Raw genomic sequence first — 19,652 nt, forward strand, 5'->3', positions numbered from 1 at the left:
AAATTCAGATACTCCAAGAATATTGTTTAACTTCTTTGCTTTTGTGTGGAAAAGTTTTAAAAACAAATTTACAATGAACTTCTTATTAATAAAAGTAATGATTTGCATATCCAAAATTATTTAAATACTTATAAAGCACATGGATTTTTGGGTGTTCTAATCAATTGTATATATTTACCTTGAAATTTTTAAAAGTTATTTTGCTTTAAACCCCTAAGAAATGCTAAACAAAGACTTCTTGAGGGCCAGTTTAACTGGTTCTAATTTAAGATGGCATTCTTATTTTCTTTTATAGTGATAACACGTTTTGAAACTAATAATAGATATGACATTAAAAACAACTCAGACCAAATGGTTTACATCGTAACTGAAGACACAGATGACTTTACCAGGAATGCTTATCGGACACTCAGGCCCTTTGTCCTCCGTGTCACTGACTGTATGGGCCGAGAAATCATGACAATGCAGAGACCTTTCAGATGCACCTGCTGTTGCTTCTGTTGCCCCTCAGCCAGGCAAGAGGTCAGAGAACGGAAGTTGAATCATTGTTTCTTTCTGATCCAACTCTTCACAGTGTGATGTGCTCCTTTCAAAACTACACAGGAGGGATTTTCCCTGACCCTGCCAGTCAGAACAGAAGTTGTTAGAGGGGAGGGAGGAAGCCAAATTGTCTCACCTAAGGAAAACCACAGAGGGCTTTTCTTGAGAGTTCATATTCTTCACATGCTGGTTGGCGGGTCAAGCACGAAATAAGCTTGTTTAGGCAATGACCGCTCTTCCATCAGTTTTGTCTACTGAATTCGAAATTTATGAGTTTGATGGTAGTCACATACATTTATCTAAATGTACCTGCATATAATATCAGGTAATGCTAAACATAAACATGTACTTTTAGATTTGGAGGGACTTTAGATACCTTTACGTTACTCATCCCAAGAAAGAGTGGCTCAAAAAGATTAAGTGCCTGAGAGGGTGTCACACTTGGCAGAGGACAGTGCTGGAAATAGACTGCAGATGTGCTGAGTTACAGTTTGGTTACTGTTTTATTATCTGTGCAGTTCCAGGAAAGTTGTTTCCTACAGGAAAAGAAAAGCAGTTTTAGAGAGAAGTCAACGGGAGTTTGAAATCTAGATATGCCACCTACTAAATTTGGACAATTTACTTAACCTTTTTGAGGCTTAATGTTCTTATTCATAAACTGGGTAGAACAATACTTTATAGGATTACTGGGATATTTAAATGATATATTATGTTAAATAATGTCATTTACTAAATGTCAATTTATTTACAACCCTCTCTGTGCCTTAATTTATTTACCTATAAAATAGAGATATTGCTAGTACCCATCTGACAGGATGATTGTTTCAAGGATGAAGTCAATTCCATAGCACAGTGTCTGGCAAATAGTATGGTACTCAATAAACATTTAAGTATCTATTGTTCTCAGATATCTTACTGTTTTGTCATTACTGCCTTTGTAATAATAGTCTCATATTTGAAGTGAATCTCCGCCTCTTAGCCTCAATCCTTTTGCATATCATAGACATTTTTCTTCATATTTGTGATTGGGATTTTTAATCAAAGCCTATAAATATAGCCTTCTGAGATTATAGGAAGCCAGGATAGAGTAAAAAAATCAATATTGCAAACTTAGTCCAATTTTTGAAACTTTTGTCCCATAACTTTATCTAGTTTTTTTTTATTTCTTCAGTTTTAGTTGTATTCATTTGTTTGTGTGTGTGTGTGTATGTGTGTACATTTAGTTTATGCAGTTTTATCAGCTGTATAGATCCCTATATCCACCACCATAATACAAATACCAAACAGTTCCATCATCATTCCATTTTATTACCACACCCACATACCTCCCTCCTCTTCATCACTAACCCCTGGCAATCACTAGTCTGTTCTGCATCTCTATAATTTTGTCATTTCAAGAATGTTATATAAACAGAATCATATATGTAACTTTTCAGGATTAGCTTTTTTCACCCTGTGTAATTACCTTGAGATTCATACAAGTTGTTCCATACATATCAGTAGTTCATCCCTTTTTATGTGTGAGGAGTATACCATGGTATGAATTTTTTTAAGTAATTTATTTTTATACAATTTTTTTTTTTTTTGAAACAGAGTCTCACTCTGTTGCCCAGGCTAGAGTGAGTGCCGTAGCGTCAGCCTAGCTCACAGCAACCTCAAACTCCTGAGCTCAAGGGATCCTCCTGTCTCAGCCTCCAGAGTAGCTAGGACTACAGGCATGTGCCACCATGCCAGCTAATTTTTTCTATATATATATATATATTTTTTTTTAGCTGTCTATATAATTTCTTTCTATTTTTAGTAGAGATGGCGTCTTGCTCTTGCTCAGGCTGGTCTCGAACTCCTGAGCTCAAACGATCTGCCCACCTCGGCCTCCCAGAGTGCTAGGATTACAGGCGTGAGCCACCGCGCCCGGCTTTTTTTACAATTTTGATTTTTATCTCAGAGGCTTAAAATTATATGAGCTATCAGTTCTAGGAAGATATCAAATTTTATGTTTATATATAGGTGGGAATTTATATATATATATATATATATATAATCAGTAACATCTTGATTTGACAGTTCATGAAACTGTGTAGTCCTGCCCCATGTCCTGTGTAACCCTTTCTCCAAATTCCTAGGAAAGTACATGTGACACCAGAGAAATAGTCAATAGAAGCTTCACTTTAGGCTTTTACCAAAAAATGTAATGTGCACCTTAGGAACACTGAGCGTGGACAACTGGCTATTTTATTACCGGCTGTAATTAAGCCTGCCCTTTATCTCAAAAGAAATGTGACCTTCTACCTTGAGACTACTCACTGAAATATAGTCCTAAGACGAATGGTTTGGGTAAAATGGGAGATGTTCTCTCTTAGCAATAATTTCTTTAGTCTGTGAGTGAATACAAACACATCTACGTGGTGTATCTGAATATGTGTGTAGACATGTGCATGTAGCGTCCTAACTTCTGTCACTATTTACTTGCAGCTGGAGGTGCAGTGTCCTCCCGGTGTCACTCTTGGCTTTGTTGCGGAACACTGGAATTTGTGCAGGGCAGTTTACAGCATCCAAAATGAGAAGAAAGAAAATGTGTTGAGAGTGCGTGGGCCATGCTCAACCTATGGATGTGGTTCAGATTCTGTTTTTGAGGTGAACGTATGTAAAAACAATGTTTCTGTTATTTTTTCTTCCATGTAGTCAGAGACCTTGGAATGATGTGGTTTTAGACATTTTTTTTCCATGTAAATGAATAAGACTGAGCAAAGAATTACTTAACCAGTTGGCAACAAAGGATTTTATAATTATTGTTAGTGGATTGCTTAATGTCTTCCAAAATCTGAGTTTCTTATTTATGATTTGAGTGCTTGATAAAAATAAAAAGAAGCCATTTAAAACATTGAACTGTCTGAGAGTAAATAGCCTGACTTAATGGAGTTATTAAATTCTTGGCTGTATTTAATTAACAGTTTTGTCCAGAGATTTCCAAGATGGGAATATAGGTTCTATGTAATACAAGTGCCCAACATATCACAGAACATATAGAGCACTCCTAAGGTTATGTAAATTGTGTATGTGTCTGATAGAAATCTATCAGCATCCTCAAGAAATCAGATAACACTGATAACATGGATAACTTATAATAGGTTATATTGTAACATTTTCTCAAGAAAGAGAAAAATCCTTTTGTTTTCCCTGTATCTCAGTGGCTACAAAATGATAGTTTATCATCCTGTGAATCTGACAAAAGAGATGCCTAGAAGTATTTCCTGGGCTTCTTAAAGAGTACTTTCTGAATGCCTTGCAATTTCAGCAAGCGTCATCATCTACTAAAATTGCTTTTTTTTTTTTTTTGAGACAGAGTCTCACTCTGTTGCCCAGGCTAGAGTGAGTGCCGTAGCGTCAGCCTAGCTCACAGCAACCTCAAACTCCTGAGCTCAAGCGATCCTCCTGTCTCAGCCTCCCGAGTAGCTGGGACTACAGGCATGCACCACCATGCCCGGCTAATTTTTTCTATATATATTTTTAGCTGTCCATATAATTTCTTTCTATTTTTAGTAGAGATGGGGTCTCGCTCTTGCTCAGGCTGGTCTCGAACTCCTGAGCTCAAACGATCCGCCCACCTCGGCCTCCCAGAGTGCTAGGATTACAGGCGTGAGCCACCACGCCCGGCCTAAAATTGCTTATTTGAATGTTTCCTATTGTACCCAACAAACTTTTCTTAGTGCTTATTTTCTATCACTATATCATTAATCATCAACTATTTATTCAAAGACCAATACAGATGCGCCAAATCGTCAGGGCAAGCTGTATATGATCATTTCCATTGTCAAGTGACCATTGGTAAAAGTTATTATTTGAATGTTTTCCCTGTGATAAGTGTCAGGGTCCCCCTTTTATTATGGAAAATGATGCCCTTTGGTATATTAAGGAGACAGGGTAGATTTGGCTCACAAGATCTTGAGTTATGTGAAGTGCACTATTCCGTACCTCCCTGCTTTACTCATAGGTTTCCCTAGATTGGAAGTAACCCACTCCCAATCCCTAATTCCTATCTTTGCTATATGGAGAAGAATGTAGTAATCAATTCAAATCATACCTCCTCTGATAAGGTCCCTTATAACTCATTTGAAGATGAAGAAAGACCAATAGCCTGAGAATCATAAGATCTTCCCCAGTTGCAAAGGAGCTTGCCTGTAATTTTCTCATTGAAATTATGTAATTACCATATTCTTTACCTACTGTCTCAGTGTACACTGCTTCTAAGTAGAAGACTAAAACATATACTCGAATACCTTTCAATCACATAAAGTCACATTCTTGTCATTCCAGGTCAAATCTGTCGATGGTGTATCCAACATTGGCAGTATTGTTAGGAAGTGGAATGGTTTGGTATCAGCAATGGCAAATGCTGACCACTTTGACATTCACTTCCCATTGGACCTGGATGTGAAGATGAAAGCCATGATTTTTGGAGCCTGCTTCCTCATTGTAAGTCTTTTTCTTTCTTTTTTTTTTTTTTTTTTTTTTTTTTGAGTTATCCTAAGAGAGTTATTCTTTCTGATGAGAAGCAGTGTAGTATAGTAGAAAGGGAATAATCTTTGAAACTAGGCCAACTTCTCTCTGTGCTACTTACTAGTTACATGTTTTGCCAAATGTTTAACACTTGCAAGCTTCAGTTTCCTCATCTGTAAAATGAAGATGAAAATACATTTTTCTGGGTTATGAATATTGGTTGTCATATGAGTAAAATGGCCAGGAGAGTGCTTAGAAGATAGGCATCCAATGGGTGTCACTGCATCTATCATTCTCATTGCTTAAAAATGCCTGTCCTGTGACTTGCTAATGACATAACTCTAAAACTGATATCCTTTCCCATCTTTCTTACTGCCTTTCTCCCATTGTGTACCTTGGTGTTGTACCATCCTTCGATTGTCAAATTTTTCCTCCTGTTAATGATGAAATTTAGTTAATTGGTACTGAAAATAGAAAGCCAACAGTTTCAAGTTTGTAATTGCTGCTCTTCACATTAAATTGTCTTCAAAGAGATCTCATTAGATTTAGTTGTTTTTAACTGGAATGTGAGGTCTCCTCATAAATTATAAAGGATAATATTGTATGGATTGCACCTAATTCATATATATGTATGTAGATAGATATATAGATAGATAACATTCTTCTTCCAATTTCAGGATTTCATGTATTTTGAAAGATCTCCACCACAACGTTCATCAAGATAAAGGGATGCAGCAAATCATCAATTATGGTTAATAAAGAAAAATTAGAAAGTTAATATAGGCTTATAGACAATCCTCAATTATTTGCAAGTATATTTTCTGCTTTGCAGATTTTTGTTATTGAGTATTAACTTTAACAGGTAGGTTGAGAGTCTGAATGAAAGAAAGGATACAATCTAAACATGTGTTTCTGTTCACTTGGTAGACTAGGAGTTCATCCTGAAAGCCTATGAGTCCTACTTAAAATACTATAAACACTTAAAACACTATAAACATGAAATAAGGGAAAATGAATCCCTAAGCTCTCACATTAATAGGTAGTAAGATGGTGGGCTCTTTAGAGCCATCTTTGTTGAGATAAAATAGCATGTCGTCTATCTTTAATCCTCTCCTGTCTCTCTTCTGCATCATGTCCTTTTACTGAAGACAAGCTTGATTCCATGTGAAATGAATGATACTCTTCATCTTTAAAAACAAAAAGAAAAGCAGACAGAAATATTATGTTTTATGGTACAAAGAAAGTTTACTTGGGCACATGTATCAAAACCTCATTCTACAAAATTTATAAAAGGTTCACTGGGAAATTTGATTTTATTACAAAATAAAACATGTATTTTTTTTAATCTTAAGGCTTATATTTCCCATGCCTGTTCCCTACCTTGCTGGCATGGACAATCAGGAGCTGCCTGTACATGAAGGCAGGATCAGACTATCAGGAAAGGAGCTGACCAGAGCCACAGTCAGTGATCTCTGAGGAAATTAGAGATATTAGTGTCTTTATAAGAAGCTTGCATTTAATACATTTATACATAATACATTTAACACATAATCTCTTTTGGTCACAGATGCCTTATATATAAAATATGTATGACTGAATCTCTAAGATTTTTCTATTGTACCTGTGTGTCTCATTTCATGTGATACAGAAGACATAATTGTTTTTTCTTTCAAGAAGATCCCTGGTAGTCATCATACTGTTCTAATGACAAGAACTGGAGTTATGTTTTTAAATTTTGAAATGTGACATTTTGTGTAGCAGTTTATAAAAGCAAAAGCCACAAATTCTGATGTGATTAATAATGCTTTGCTGCTTTTTATTTACATGATAAATAAATGTGTATCTACACAAAGTAACAAAACACAGCAAATATGCTACTTCTCTGAGATCCAAAGCTTATCAGTAAACATTATATAAGACCAAGAATAAAGTATCCATTGTACTTGTTTGTACGAATTAATTAAAAGCATAGTGTATAAGTGAATACACTGTGATTAACTTGCCTCTATTGTACCTTAGCTTCCTACCTGGACATGGACTGTGTTTCTGTGTGTGTGTGTGTGTGTGTGTGTGTGTGTAAGATGTTTCTTATAATTTATCTTTCTTTAAAATATAATACCTGTACTATATTTTGTAATACAATTTACATTATTATTTGTATATTTCATAGTGGCATTTCATTGTATAAAATTGATCAGTTTTATTAAGAATGAACACCCAGTATGTAGAATGGGATGTATTCTTCATCTGCTCTTTATTACATAAAGAAAGACTCAGTGTTCTTAGGTGGAGTTATTCTGAGATAAGAGCCTTAGTCCACAGTTCTTTTTGAAATGAAATGAAGGTGCTCCAATTTTAAATTATACTCATCTTTTCATGGTAAAGTTGTTTAACTCAGTTTCTTGTAATGTTCATTTTTATATGCTGCTACTAGCTTTTTCAAAAAGGTGCAAAAGCTGCTTTCTAAAATATTAATTGCCTTACATTTGAAAATGCAATTGCAATCTTAAACAGACATATGCATTTCCTGTAATGATATGTGATATTTAATATAGAAAAAAACAAACAGTATTCAGGAAGTTTATCTATATAAACTTTTTATTTTTACTTGCCTAAATGCCTGTATTCCAAGATTTGCTGCCTAACGGTCAATATGCACATGTATATATTCAGCATAAGACGTGACATTTAAAAATTCTGTTTAAAGTTTTGTGGTATTAACATGTCTCCTGTCTCCTACAGTTACAATTTATCTTTCTTAAAAAAATAATATCATGTGCCATATTTTTATAATACAATTTACATTATAATTTCTCTATTTCTTAGTGGCATGTCATTGTGCAAAATTGAAAAACAAACAGATGTTATTCTCTGAATTTTGTGTTTTCATGATTTCTTATATTGCTTGTGGCTTTTAAATAAATATGATATGGTTAATAGTAAAATACTGTTTAATTTTTTGACTTGTGATTGAGTCTTTGAATACTTTCTTTCTAAAGGAATTTGAAGTAATTTTTTATTAATTATTAGGTTTATTCAGAGCCCTTGCTTTCTTATATAAATTTAATACCATTAAAGTCATTTCAGTCATGTTGCTTAGTAGTAATTAGTTTTCTTTTATAACCAACTTATTTATAAATGCTTATTTCTAATCCACTTTTAAAAGATGGATTTAAATTTCAAGTACAATTTTAGTGTCTGTAAATCATGCAGGAAGGCTGCTAGGATTTGTAACTCTCGTGAAGGATACATTTTAAAACAATTTTTCTAAGTGATCAGATTTCCAGAAATTATACACAAAAGCAGGTTACCAGATTCATTTACTGAGTTTTCCAACCAACTAGATGTTAAATTTAGTTCAAGTATACAATAAGCAGAGTGATTCCAGGGTACAATATCTTGCCCCTATTGGGCCATCTGGCTACGTTTTAGTTTTTTTTTTTTTTTTTTTTTCCTCCCAATGTTCAAGGTTTGACTTAATTTATATTCAAAGATACAAACTTGGGAAATGCAAGGTTCTGAATTTAACAAACTAATATCAAATTCAGCTGTTTGGCTACTGATAGCTAATGTTTAAAATAGATCTTTTTCCATAACTTTACAGAATGCATTTCCCATTTGCCTCGAGGCCTCTTAAATTGTAAGTCTCAGAAAAGAAAAAGGTGGCACGATAGTTAGACTCCAGTCGAAGCAGCCTAATATGCTACTTGATAACACTTAGAATGGTTAATAATAGCACATGATAGGCATTCACTCAGTATCTGCTAAATAAATGAAAATACAGTAGGTGCATAGATTTTTGAAATATTTATTATTTCAGTAATAGCAATAGCAATCAGTAATAGTAATAGTAATCAGTAAAACTCTTTACCATCCTTTACACTATTTCCTTCCATCAATACTTACTTTATTGAGCATCTACTAAATTCAGGCACTAAGATATTTCTGTATGCAAAGGGAAATACAAGATGAAAAATACATAACTAGTACTCTCTGAGGCTCATAGGTTAGTGGATGGGACAGACTTATAAACAAAGAAATGCATCTTTGAGGACTACAATGAACACATGCTCAATGGGTGTTGGTACATCCAATAGAGGTCATGTCATTAGCACCATCTCAGGTGCTCTATGATTCTTTTTGTCCCATTTAATCAGACACCCAAAGCAGACTGGTTGTGTCATGTGCCCAGGGAAATTTCCTGGTACTGCTGGAGGCAAATAAGATGCACTTTGTAGCCACGCCTGCAAACTGAATGCATGATAGGTGCAATTGAAAAGGTCAATTTAGCAAACTTCATCAAGCAAAGAAGGAAATAATTGTTTATTACAGAAAACCATGAGTCCAGGACAATATCTGGTATATCTAAGATGCTTAATGAATATTTGTGAAATGAATTAAAGGAAGTCCTAATATGTGTATGACACTGTGCTAGGTGTTCAAAGAGAGAATTGAACGTGTAGTATTCTATCTCTCAGCAAAGACAAAGCAAGTAAATACATAATTTCAACACAAAGCTAGTTATTATTGTATAAAACACAGTTTTTGTTTAAAATATATATTACTGGATTCTCACAACTACATCATGAGGTAAATGTCAATTGCATTTTTCAGAGAAAGAACAAACTTCAAGACGGGATAGTAATGAGGACATGGGCTGCTGAAGAGTTTCTTCCCCTGTTGTAATTGTAATAAAGGAAACTGAGGGTTGGATAAAAGTTGAGGAACATGAAAGCTCCCTAGAAGAGGAAGAGTGGAACAGGTAGCATTTAGTTAATGCAAGGGCTTGTAGAGCTTCCCAGCCTCAGGTGTGCAACCAGAAATCTGCTGAGGCCTATTATCCTAACCCTGTGTTACCCGGTGCCCAGAGTGGGTTGGTGGAGAGTGGTGTGTGTGGCAAGGGTGGGAAAGGTGCGAGGGGTGGGGTTATGGCGGTGTCTTTATATATAGTATCTAAACAAAGAGGTAAATAGCAAATTCCAAAAACACGTTCTGTAATTAGCTAGCATATGGTTGCCTGTTAAATTTTCCTGCAGTTCTTAGTTCTGCTGCTACTCAGCAAAGGAGGCTGTCATGTGAAATCATTCAATTTTGAGATGTGTAGTTGATAGGTTTACCTCAAGATTTAATTCTAGGCCAGATGGATACGCATCTGGGCATGTATGGAGAAAAACCAACCTAATCATGAGGCAGGTGGGATAATATAACTAATTATCTATAATAACAATAATGATGATGATGATACTAATAAAACTGGCTAACTCCTTTTAATGCATCCCATAAGCCAGACACTGGTCTGATTCTAAGGCATTTCTATATATTAACCCATTTAATTCTCATAACTCTATGAGATAGATTACTGTAATAATTCCCATTTTGCAGATGAGAAAATGGAGATTTAGCTACCTAGCTGTCCACAAAGCCATTTATTTGTGGCCGGTACCAGAGACTACACCCAAACTAAGCCACTATTCCTTGTTCTTTCATCTCTGTGTGATGTTTGGTTTCTTTGTATGTTACCACAGAAATACAGGGAAACAGAGATAGAGGAGAATGGTAGCATGTTACCTGAGGCGTTTTCAAATTTAGGATTATGGCTGGTAAACCCGTGAGGCTCCAAGGAGGTCTTGTCTGAGGGTAGACTGTCTTCAGAGAAGTTTTCTTTTGCTCCTGCTGGTGCCCCAGTGGTGTTATCCACTGAAGACAACTTTTTATGTTATACCTTAGTTTGGTATTACCCAAGTCATGTGTGTATTTTGAATATGAACCCCTAGATTATGTGGAAAAATTCTTATTTATAAATTCTCAGTGAACAATTTTTTCCCTACCTATAATACAGGTAAAACAATCAAGCTTTCTCTGTTTTTTGTTTACCAAGGAGTGAATTTTTCCCTAGTTCATCCTTTATACTAGACTGTGTCCCTTTAAGGGTTTCCACTTTCTTGGGGGTCTCTGTTCCAATAGTCCACTTTGCCTAAACCCAAAACCTCATTACCAGGTGATAATGAAGTTGGTGACTTGTTCCCTTTGGGAAGCTAAAGCACCTGGCTCCCAGCTCCCTCGGGGCATGTCCCACCCCATAGACTCAAGCCCATCAGCAGGTGCCATATTGCTTCATTCTTCCCTTCCCCTCCCTTACCCATGACTGCTGAGAGAGACAATTTAGCCACCACCCGGAGGCATCCACAGGGAACAGGAGCTTTCTTTTTGGGTCCCTGCAGTGGACTGAGAGGTACTCAGACTGTGAGCTCCCTACACACCTGTCCTCCGTGGTGCTGCTTACCTGGCGACTCCAGCAGAGTGGGGCAAACCCTGAGACAGAGAGACATTGATCCAGGTTGGGCACCCCATGGGTGACTTGAGACCAGCATTCTTCTCCCTGGCAGGGTCAAGGATTGATTTCTGGGGCCCAGGGGACAGGACTGCAGGCCAGATCCCATACACCCAGGTATCAATTGCATTGCCCAGGGGCACAGAAGGGATATTTGTGTACTAGTCTATTGAGATGTGTGTGCCTTCAGGGAAGATCAGAGTGGGTCCTAGCTGCAGCATGCTTGAGGGGCAATCCTCCTTCCACAGGAGGACCAGCTCCCAGGTCAGGCTGTGATCCCGAGCAGGGAAATTCCAGCTCACATCATAGTCAGGGAAGATCTGCTGGCTTGAGGTCCTGCCTGCTCTCAGAGGCCCATGAGAAACTGCAGAATAGGGGAGGGTGGAAAGGAGCGAGCCCTCCTCCTGACTGCAGTTCTCAGCCCCACGCTCATATGCAGACTTTTTGGCTGAGTGGAGCCACTTCAGCCCCATCTCTGGCAGCTTTGCCCAGAAGCAGAGAACAGACATTTGACCCCTGCTAACACCATTTGAGAAGCTTGAAGGCAGGTTCACCCAATCCAGCCCCACTCAGCCTCATTCCCTCACTTTCCCCTGCTGAGGTGGAGAATAAGAACACACCTGGAAGTCGAAGGGCACCACCCACCATCTGAGGCACTAGAGTGCCTCTCCAGAGAAATGAGAGCTGGTTACGAACCCCAAAAGAACATTGCAGCTTCCTCCTCCCATAAAGCACCACCTACTGACAGGGAGGTCAATTTTCATGCCCTTTTACTGCATTTTCTGACTCACCACACAGGGTGTGGTTGAATCTCACCCACAAGCATCACCTACTGGCTCAGAGATTAAACTGGGCATGTCATTATCTAAACAAAAATCCAAAGATAAGAAGCAACAGCTGCTCCAGATGGGGAGGAATCAGTGAAAGAACTCTGAAAGTATGAAGAATCAAACTGAAAGGACACCCCCAAAGGGAAACATCAGTTCTCTAGCAATGAATATCAACCAAATTCAGCACACTAAAATGACAGAAGAATTCTGAACATGGATTGTAAGAAAACTCGATGATATGCATGAGTAAATGGATACCCAACACAAAGAAACCACACACACACAAATAAAAATCCAGGACTTGGAGGAAAAATTCACTAAAGATATTGAAATATTAAAGAAAAATCAAACAGAACTTCTGGAAATGAAGAATTTATTCAAGGAATTACAAAACATGGTAGAAAGCCTCAAGAATAAGGGCAGATCAAACAGAAGAAAGAAGCTCAGAGATTGAAGATAACACCTTTCAATTAAACAAGTCAGTAACAGAGATAGAACAGAGAAATAAAAGAGCAAAGCCTACAAGAAATGTGGGATTATGTGAAGAGGCCTAACATGAGAATTATAGGCATCCTTGAGGGTGAAGAAGAAAACACACAAGTATTGGATACATTATTTGAGGATATAATGGAGGAAAGTTTCCCTGCACTTGCTAGAAATCTAGGTATCCAGGTACAAGAAGCTCAAAAGACTCCTGGGAGATTCATTGCAAACAAGAAGACACCACAACACATAGTCATCAGACTGTCCAAAATAAACCTGAAAGAGGTCCTGCTATGAGCTGTAAAGTGAAAGAAGCAGGTAACCTACAAAGGAAAACCCCTCAGTCTAACTGCAAACTTCTCAACTGTGTCCTTACAAGCCAGAAGAGACTGGGACCCCATTCTCACTCCTCTTAAACAGAATAATGCCCAGCCTTGCACCCTACAAAACTAAGTTTCTTATATGAAGGAGAAACAAAGACCTTCTCAGACAAGCAAAGACTGTGAGAATTTGTCAAGACAAGACCTGCCCTCTAGAAAGTACTCAGAACAGCATTACACACAGATCAGCACAATAAACACTCACTAGTGTAAAATCATCCAAAAGCTAAAGATCAAAGGCCAGATATTATGGCTCAAAAGAGCAAACAAAGAAACAAAGTTCAACTCAACAGGATGAACAGAAATCTGCCCCACTTATAAATTCTTTCAATAAATGTGAATGGATTATACTGTCCACTAAAGAGACATAGGCTGGCCAACTGGATAAATATATACAAGCCAAGTATCTGCTGTCTTCAAGAAACACATATAACCCACAAGGATGCATTCAGACTCAAGGTGGAGGGATGGAAATCAATATTCCATGCAAATGGAAACCAAAAGAAAGCTGGCATAGCAGTTTTGATTTCAGATAACTTAGTCTTCAGATCAACAAAGGTAATGAAAGACAAAGACGGTCACTATAGAATGGTACAATTCACCAAGAAGACATAACAATTCTAAATATTTATGACCTAACTCAGGTGCACCCAGACTCACAAAGCAAATCCTACTTGATCTAAACAAAATGATACAGAGCAACACCATAATAGCTGGGGACTTCAACAACCCTCTGACAGAACAGGACAGATCCTCTAAACAGAAAATAAACAAAGAAACAATATATTTACACAGAACTCTAGCACAAATGGGCCTGACTAACATTTACAGAACATTCTACCCCAAAACCACTGAATATACCTTTTTCTCATCAGCTCATTAGGCATTCTCTAAGACTGACCATATCCTAGGCCACAAAATAACAAATTTAAAAATTTGGAAATTATGCCATGCATCTTCTCAGACCATAGTGGAATAAAATTAGAAATCAACTCCAACAGAAACTCTCATCTATACACAAAGTCATGGAAATTAAACAACATCCTGCTGAGTGATTATGAGGTTAAGGAGGAAATTAACATGGAAATCAAAAGATTATTTACACTAAATGATAAAGGAGACACAAGTTATCAAAATCTGTGGGAAACAGCTAAAGCAGTCCTGAGAGGAAAATTTATATCCATAAATGCCTACATCCAAAAGATAGAGAGGTGACAAATCAACAATCTAATGAATCCTCTCACAGAATTGGAAAATGGTGAGCAAACCAACCCCAAACCCAGCAGAAGAAAAGAAATAACAAATATCAGAGCAGAACTAAATGAAATTGATAATAAAAAAACTATACAGAGGATTAATAAAACAAAAAGTTGTTTTTTTGAAAGAACAAACAAAATTGACATGCCTCCTGCTAGATTAATGAGAAGCAGAAAACAAAGGACTCTAATAAGTTCAATCAGGAGTGAAAAAGGATAAATTACAACTGATACCACAGAAATACAAAATATCATCTATGAATATAAAAACCTCTATGCACATAACCTTGAAAATGTGAAGGAAATTGACAAATTCTTAGAAACACGCAGCCTCCCTAGACTCAATCAGGAAGAAATAGAATTCCTGAACAGACCAATAGCAAGTGTCAAAACTGAAGCAGGATTAAAAAAACCTTCCTAAAAAGAATAGTCTCAGACCATATGATTTTACACTCGAATTTTACCAGACCTACAAAGAAGTGGTGGCTATGCTGCAGAAATTATTCCACAACATTGAGAAGGAAGGAATCCTCCCCAACATGTTTTATGAAGCCAACATCAGCCTGATACCAAAACCAGGAAAGGACACAGCAACAACAACAACAAAAAAACTATATACCAATATCTCTCATGAATATAGATGCAGAAATTCTGTAAAATACTTTATCCCAGAGATGCAGGAATAGTTCAACATATGCAAATCTATAAATGTCATTCACCACATCAATAGAAGGAAAAACAAAGACCAAATGATCGTCTCAATAGACACAGAAAAAGCATTCAACAAAATTCAGCACCATTTTATGGTAAGAATGCTTAAAAAAATAGGCATAGATGGGACTTACCAAAAAATGACAAAAGCCATATATGACAAACTCACAGCCAACATCATACTGAATGGGAAAAAATTCAAAGCCTTCCCACTTAGAACTGGACCAGATAACTTTGCCCTCTATCACCATTTCTATTCACCATAGTGCTGGAATTCCTAGACATAGTATTCAGACAAGAGAAGGAAATCAAGCACATCCAAATGGGGGCAGAAGAGGTCAAACTTTTGCTCTGTGCTGATGATATGATCTCATATCTAGAAAACCCCAAAGATTCTGATATGAGACTACTGGAGTTGATAAATTCAGCAAAGTCTCAGGTTACAAAATCAATGTCCAGATATCAGTAGAGTTCTTATACATCAACAACAGTGAAACTGAGAACCAAATCAAAGACTCAATAGCCTTCACAATAGCAACAAAGAAAACAAAATATCTAGCAATATATTTAACTAAGGAGGTAAAAGACCTCTACAAGGAGAACTACGAAACACTGAGGAAGAAATAGTAGAGGACATAAACAGGTAGAAAACTATAGCATGCTCATGGGTCAGGAGAATCAACACTGTTCAAATGACTATATTATCCAAAGTGATCTACAGATTCAATGCAATCCCTATTAAAATACCAGCATCATTTTTCACATACCTAGAAAAATAATTCAATGCTTCATATAGAACCAGAGAAGCTCTAATACAGTAAAAGCAATCTTAAGCAAAAAGAAAAATTTGGGAGGCATCAATTTACCAGACTTCAAGCTATACTACAAGGCCATAGTAACTAAAACAGCATGATATTGGCACAAGAACAGAGATATTGACTAATGGAACAGGTCTGAGAACCCAGATATAAAACCATCCTCATATAGCCATCTAGTCTTTGACAAAGCAGACAAAACTGACAATGGGGAAACAAATCCTTTTTCAATAAACGGTGCTGGGAAAATTGGAGAGTCACACGTAGAAGACTGAAACAGGATCCATACCTTTCACCTCTCAGTAAAATCAACTCACAGTGGATAACAGACTTAAACCTAAGGCATGAAACTACAAGAATTCTAGAAGAAAATGTTGGAAAAACTCTTTTAGACATTGGCCTATGGAAAGAATTTATGAAGAAGACCCCAAAGGCAATCACAGCAGTAACAACAAAAAACTAAATAAAGGGGACTGGATCAAATTAAAATGCTTCTGTGTAGTCAAAGAAACTATTACAAGAGCAGACAACCTTCAGAATGGGAGAAAATATTCGCATGCTACACATCTGATAAAGGGTGGATAACTAGAACCTATATAGAACTCAGGAAAATCAGCAAGAAAAAAAATCAAACAACCCCATTAAAAAGTGGGCAAAGGACATAAACAGAAACTTTTCAAAAGAAGGAAGACTAATGGCCATCTAACATATGAAAAAATGCTCAACATCTCTAATCATCAGGGAATGCAAATCAAAACCACAATGAGATATCACTTAACTTCAGTGAGAATGGCCTTTATCAAAAAGTCCCAAAACAACAAACATTGGCATGGATGTAGAGAGATAGGAACACTCATACACTGCTGGTTGTATTGAAAACTAGTATAACCTCTGTGGAAAGTAATATGGATATACTCAAAGAGCTACAAGTAGAACTACCATTTGATCCAGCAATACCATTACTGAGCATCTACTCAAAGGAAAAAAAGACATTCTATAAAAAAGACATCTGCACTCAAATGTTTATAGCAGCAAAATTCACAATTGCAAAGATGTAGAAAGAACCCAAGTGCCCAATACATAAGTGGATTAATAAAATGTGGTATATGTATACCATGGAGTTCTTTTCAGCCACAAAAAACAATGCTGATCTAGCATCTCTTATATTATCCTGGATAGAGCTGGAGCCCATTCTACTAAGTATCCCAAGAATAGAAAAACAAGCACCACGTGTACTCACCATCAAATTGGTATTAACTGATCAACACTTATGGGCACATATAGTAGTAATATTCGAGTGTCCAGCAAGTGGGAGGAGGGAGGAGGCGATGGACATATACACACATAAGGGGTGCGGTGCCACCTTCTGGGGGATGGACACACTTGAAGCTCTGACTCAGGTGGGGCAAAGGCAATATATGTAATCTAAACATTTGTACCCCCATAATATGCTGAAATAAAAATTTAAAAATCTATTACTCTCCTAGAAGTTACATTTTATATTCAAATAGCTTTTGATTATACTGCAGCTAGACTTCAGGTGTCCTTTAGCAGGAATGTTTTAAGATTAGTTCCAACATTGCCAGCAATGGGAAGGACCTGTTTTTAAAAACTGAACACAGTTTTTAGAATGAAAATTTCAGGGGAAAATGCTTTAATATAAATATAACAAAATAATTTTGGAACTCACAAATTATTACTATTTATTAGACTTAATTTACAGCTGAATCTTTATTTTCTATTTGAGATGACATATATTACCTTGATATCATCACATTATTGAATTTAGATTCTCTTGAAATATGTTTAATATTTCTGTTTTTAGGTAAAAGACATGCATTTGAAATGGTGCTAACTCTCCTGCAATCCAGTTTGGGGCATATTTGTTTAGAAAAATTGTAGGATCTTTTCTATAAACCATTTAAAAACACATTTGCTCAAATTGTCCTAGTTAAAAGTCATTAAACATAATTTAATTGAGTTTTAATTTTTTCCTTACAACATATAAAAGCAAACACAGTTAGAAATTAGACCATTTTTAAAACTTGATTTTTTAGAAAGAGGCAAATGGAAGATGCCTGAGAGAAGCAATTAGAGTATACAGAGTGAGAAAATATTTGTCTAGTTTTGCTGTCTTCTGTCCCCAGAACCACATTTCAGTAAACGGAATAAAACAATCTACAATAGGGGGCAGTATCAGCTCAAGGATTTCTTTATTTACGAATGCTCATTTTTTTTTTTTTTTTTTTCCTCCAAGAATTTGATCTTGGGAGTGGAAACCATGAATAGTAGACAAGAAAGAAGAAACTTGGGATGCTGAAGACTTCTTAGATAAAGTAGTGATACCACAGAGCTGCCATATGGTTCCTAAAGTATCCAATGACATACTTTCATGTAGGAAATAAAATATCTATCTTATCTGGATCTCAGTTATCTAAATCTGAACCTAACAATAAAAGATTTTATCTTCCAACACATAAGTCTTTTACATTTACAAACCATAAGATAGATGTTCATTTTCTAAAACTATGTCTAAGAGTTGAAAAATTTAAGTATAATAACCTAATTGATTTAAAAAATTTTTCTATCTTGGCATATTCTTGTCAGAGTATAAGCATACTTAGTTACTTGCAAGTACCTTCTTATAAAATGGCAGGTTGCTAAACTCAAATACAAATAAGAAAGAGTATCCTTCATACTGGCAAGTTCCCAGCCCACCATTTCTCTCCCCGTTTTTATTCTCAAATGAACCAATTTTGCCCTTCCATTTCCCCAAAATATAAGAGAACTTTCAGTGCACTGTGATTAGGCCCTGTCTCAGTAAAGGAATAGATGCATAGTCATTTTGCTCTTGAGTGACATAAGAAATACCACCAAAGAGGCTATATTATTTAAAATTCATTACAAAGATGTCACAAGACAGCTGACTAAAGACATTGAACTCCTACACTCTCTAGAAAGAAGGACCAAAATTATAAGTGGAAAATCATCCGTTGGATAGAATACCAAGGAGAAAACACTGGAGTCCAATGGACAGGTCACAAGAATCATCTGAAACACAGAAGGATGTAAGTCACTACTCAGTAGAGATCTGCAGGAGCCCAAAGGGACTCGGTATTGTGGAGAAAGTGTGAGAGAGTTTCATTGGTCCACATCCTTGCTGTAGAATGCTGTGATTTCTTCCATGGGAGAACTTCTCTATCCACATGAACCCTGACACTAGCATGATTTTGACCCCCCTGCCCAGGGCATCGTACTGGGCTGGGAACTCATTCTGGGTCACTTGCCTGCCACCCCAGTCCTGGGTGGCTCCGGCAGGGCACCACTATGAGAACATGCCATCTTGGGACTGCATCCTCCCTTGGGAACCACAGTCCATGTGTCTCCACATCATGGGAGTTCCCTCTGACATTCCTCAGTATCCACCTAGGGGGCTTCAGTGGCACAGCACTGGCTGGACTGGGGTACTTCAGGGTCCCCATTGCTCTAGCCCACAGGGAGTACCATCCCACAGGAAAAGGATGATGCAGCATGCCAAAAAGTCAGCTCTGGGGACAAAGGAAACTAAAGTGCACACTTTCCAGAGCCTGAGAGCTCCCTGCCTCACCAGCAGAGAGTGAATTCTCTTCTCACTGGCCGGGCAGCCTCTGTGCTCCAGATCATGGGTAGAGAATAAGACTTCTCCACACACCACTGCAGGCCCAGCCACTGCTGCTGCTACCAGGGGAAGCCAGGGTGCATGAGCCAGGGGGCTGCCTCACTAAAGACATGAGTGGTGACTATGACCCCACTGGTGGCATGCCGTCTGT

General features: G+C 37.1%; 1 protein-coding gene across 1 annotated transcript in view; it reads left to right on the forward strand.

Annotated features, from left to right (window-relative positions):
- PLSCR4 (phospholipid scramblase 4) overlaps nt 1–6,544 on the forward strand; it is a 41,461-nt gene extending 34,917 nt beyond the window's left edge. Inside the window, exons 6-9 of the mRNA XM_069473131.1 lie at nt 296–522; nt 3,013–3,174; nt 4,855–5,013; nt 5,715–6,544. Coding sequence (XP_069329232.1) covers nt 296–522; nt 3,013–3,174; nt 4,855–5,013; nt 5,715–5,762 — 596 coding nt within the window. The 3' untranslated portion in view covers nt 5,763–6,544. The remainder of the gene's footprint in view (nt 1–295; nt 523–3,012; nt 3,175–4,854; nt 5,014–5,714) is intronic.
- The last annotated feature ends 13,108 nt before the right edge of the window (nt 6,545–19,652 follow it).

Source organism: Eulemur rufifrons, chromosome 7 (genome assembly GCF_041146395.1).
Source record: "Eulemur rufifrons isolate Redbay chromosome 7, OSU_ERuf_1, whole genome shotgun sequence".
In the NCBI taxonomy this organism is placed as follows: domain Eukaryota; kingdom Metazoa; phylum Chordata; class Mammalia; order Primates; family Lemuridae; genus Eulemur; species Eulemur rufifrons.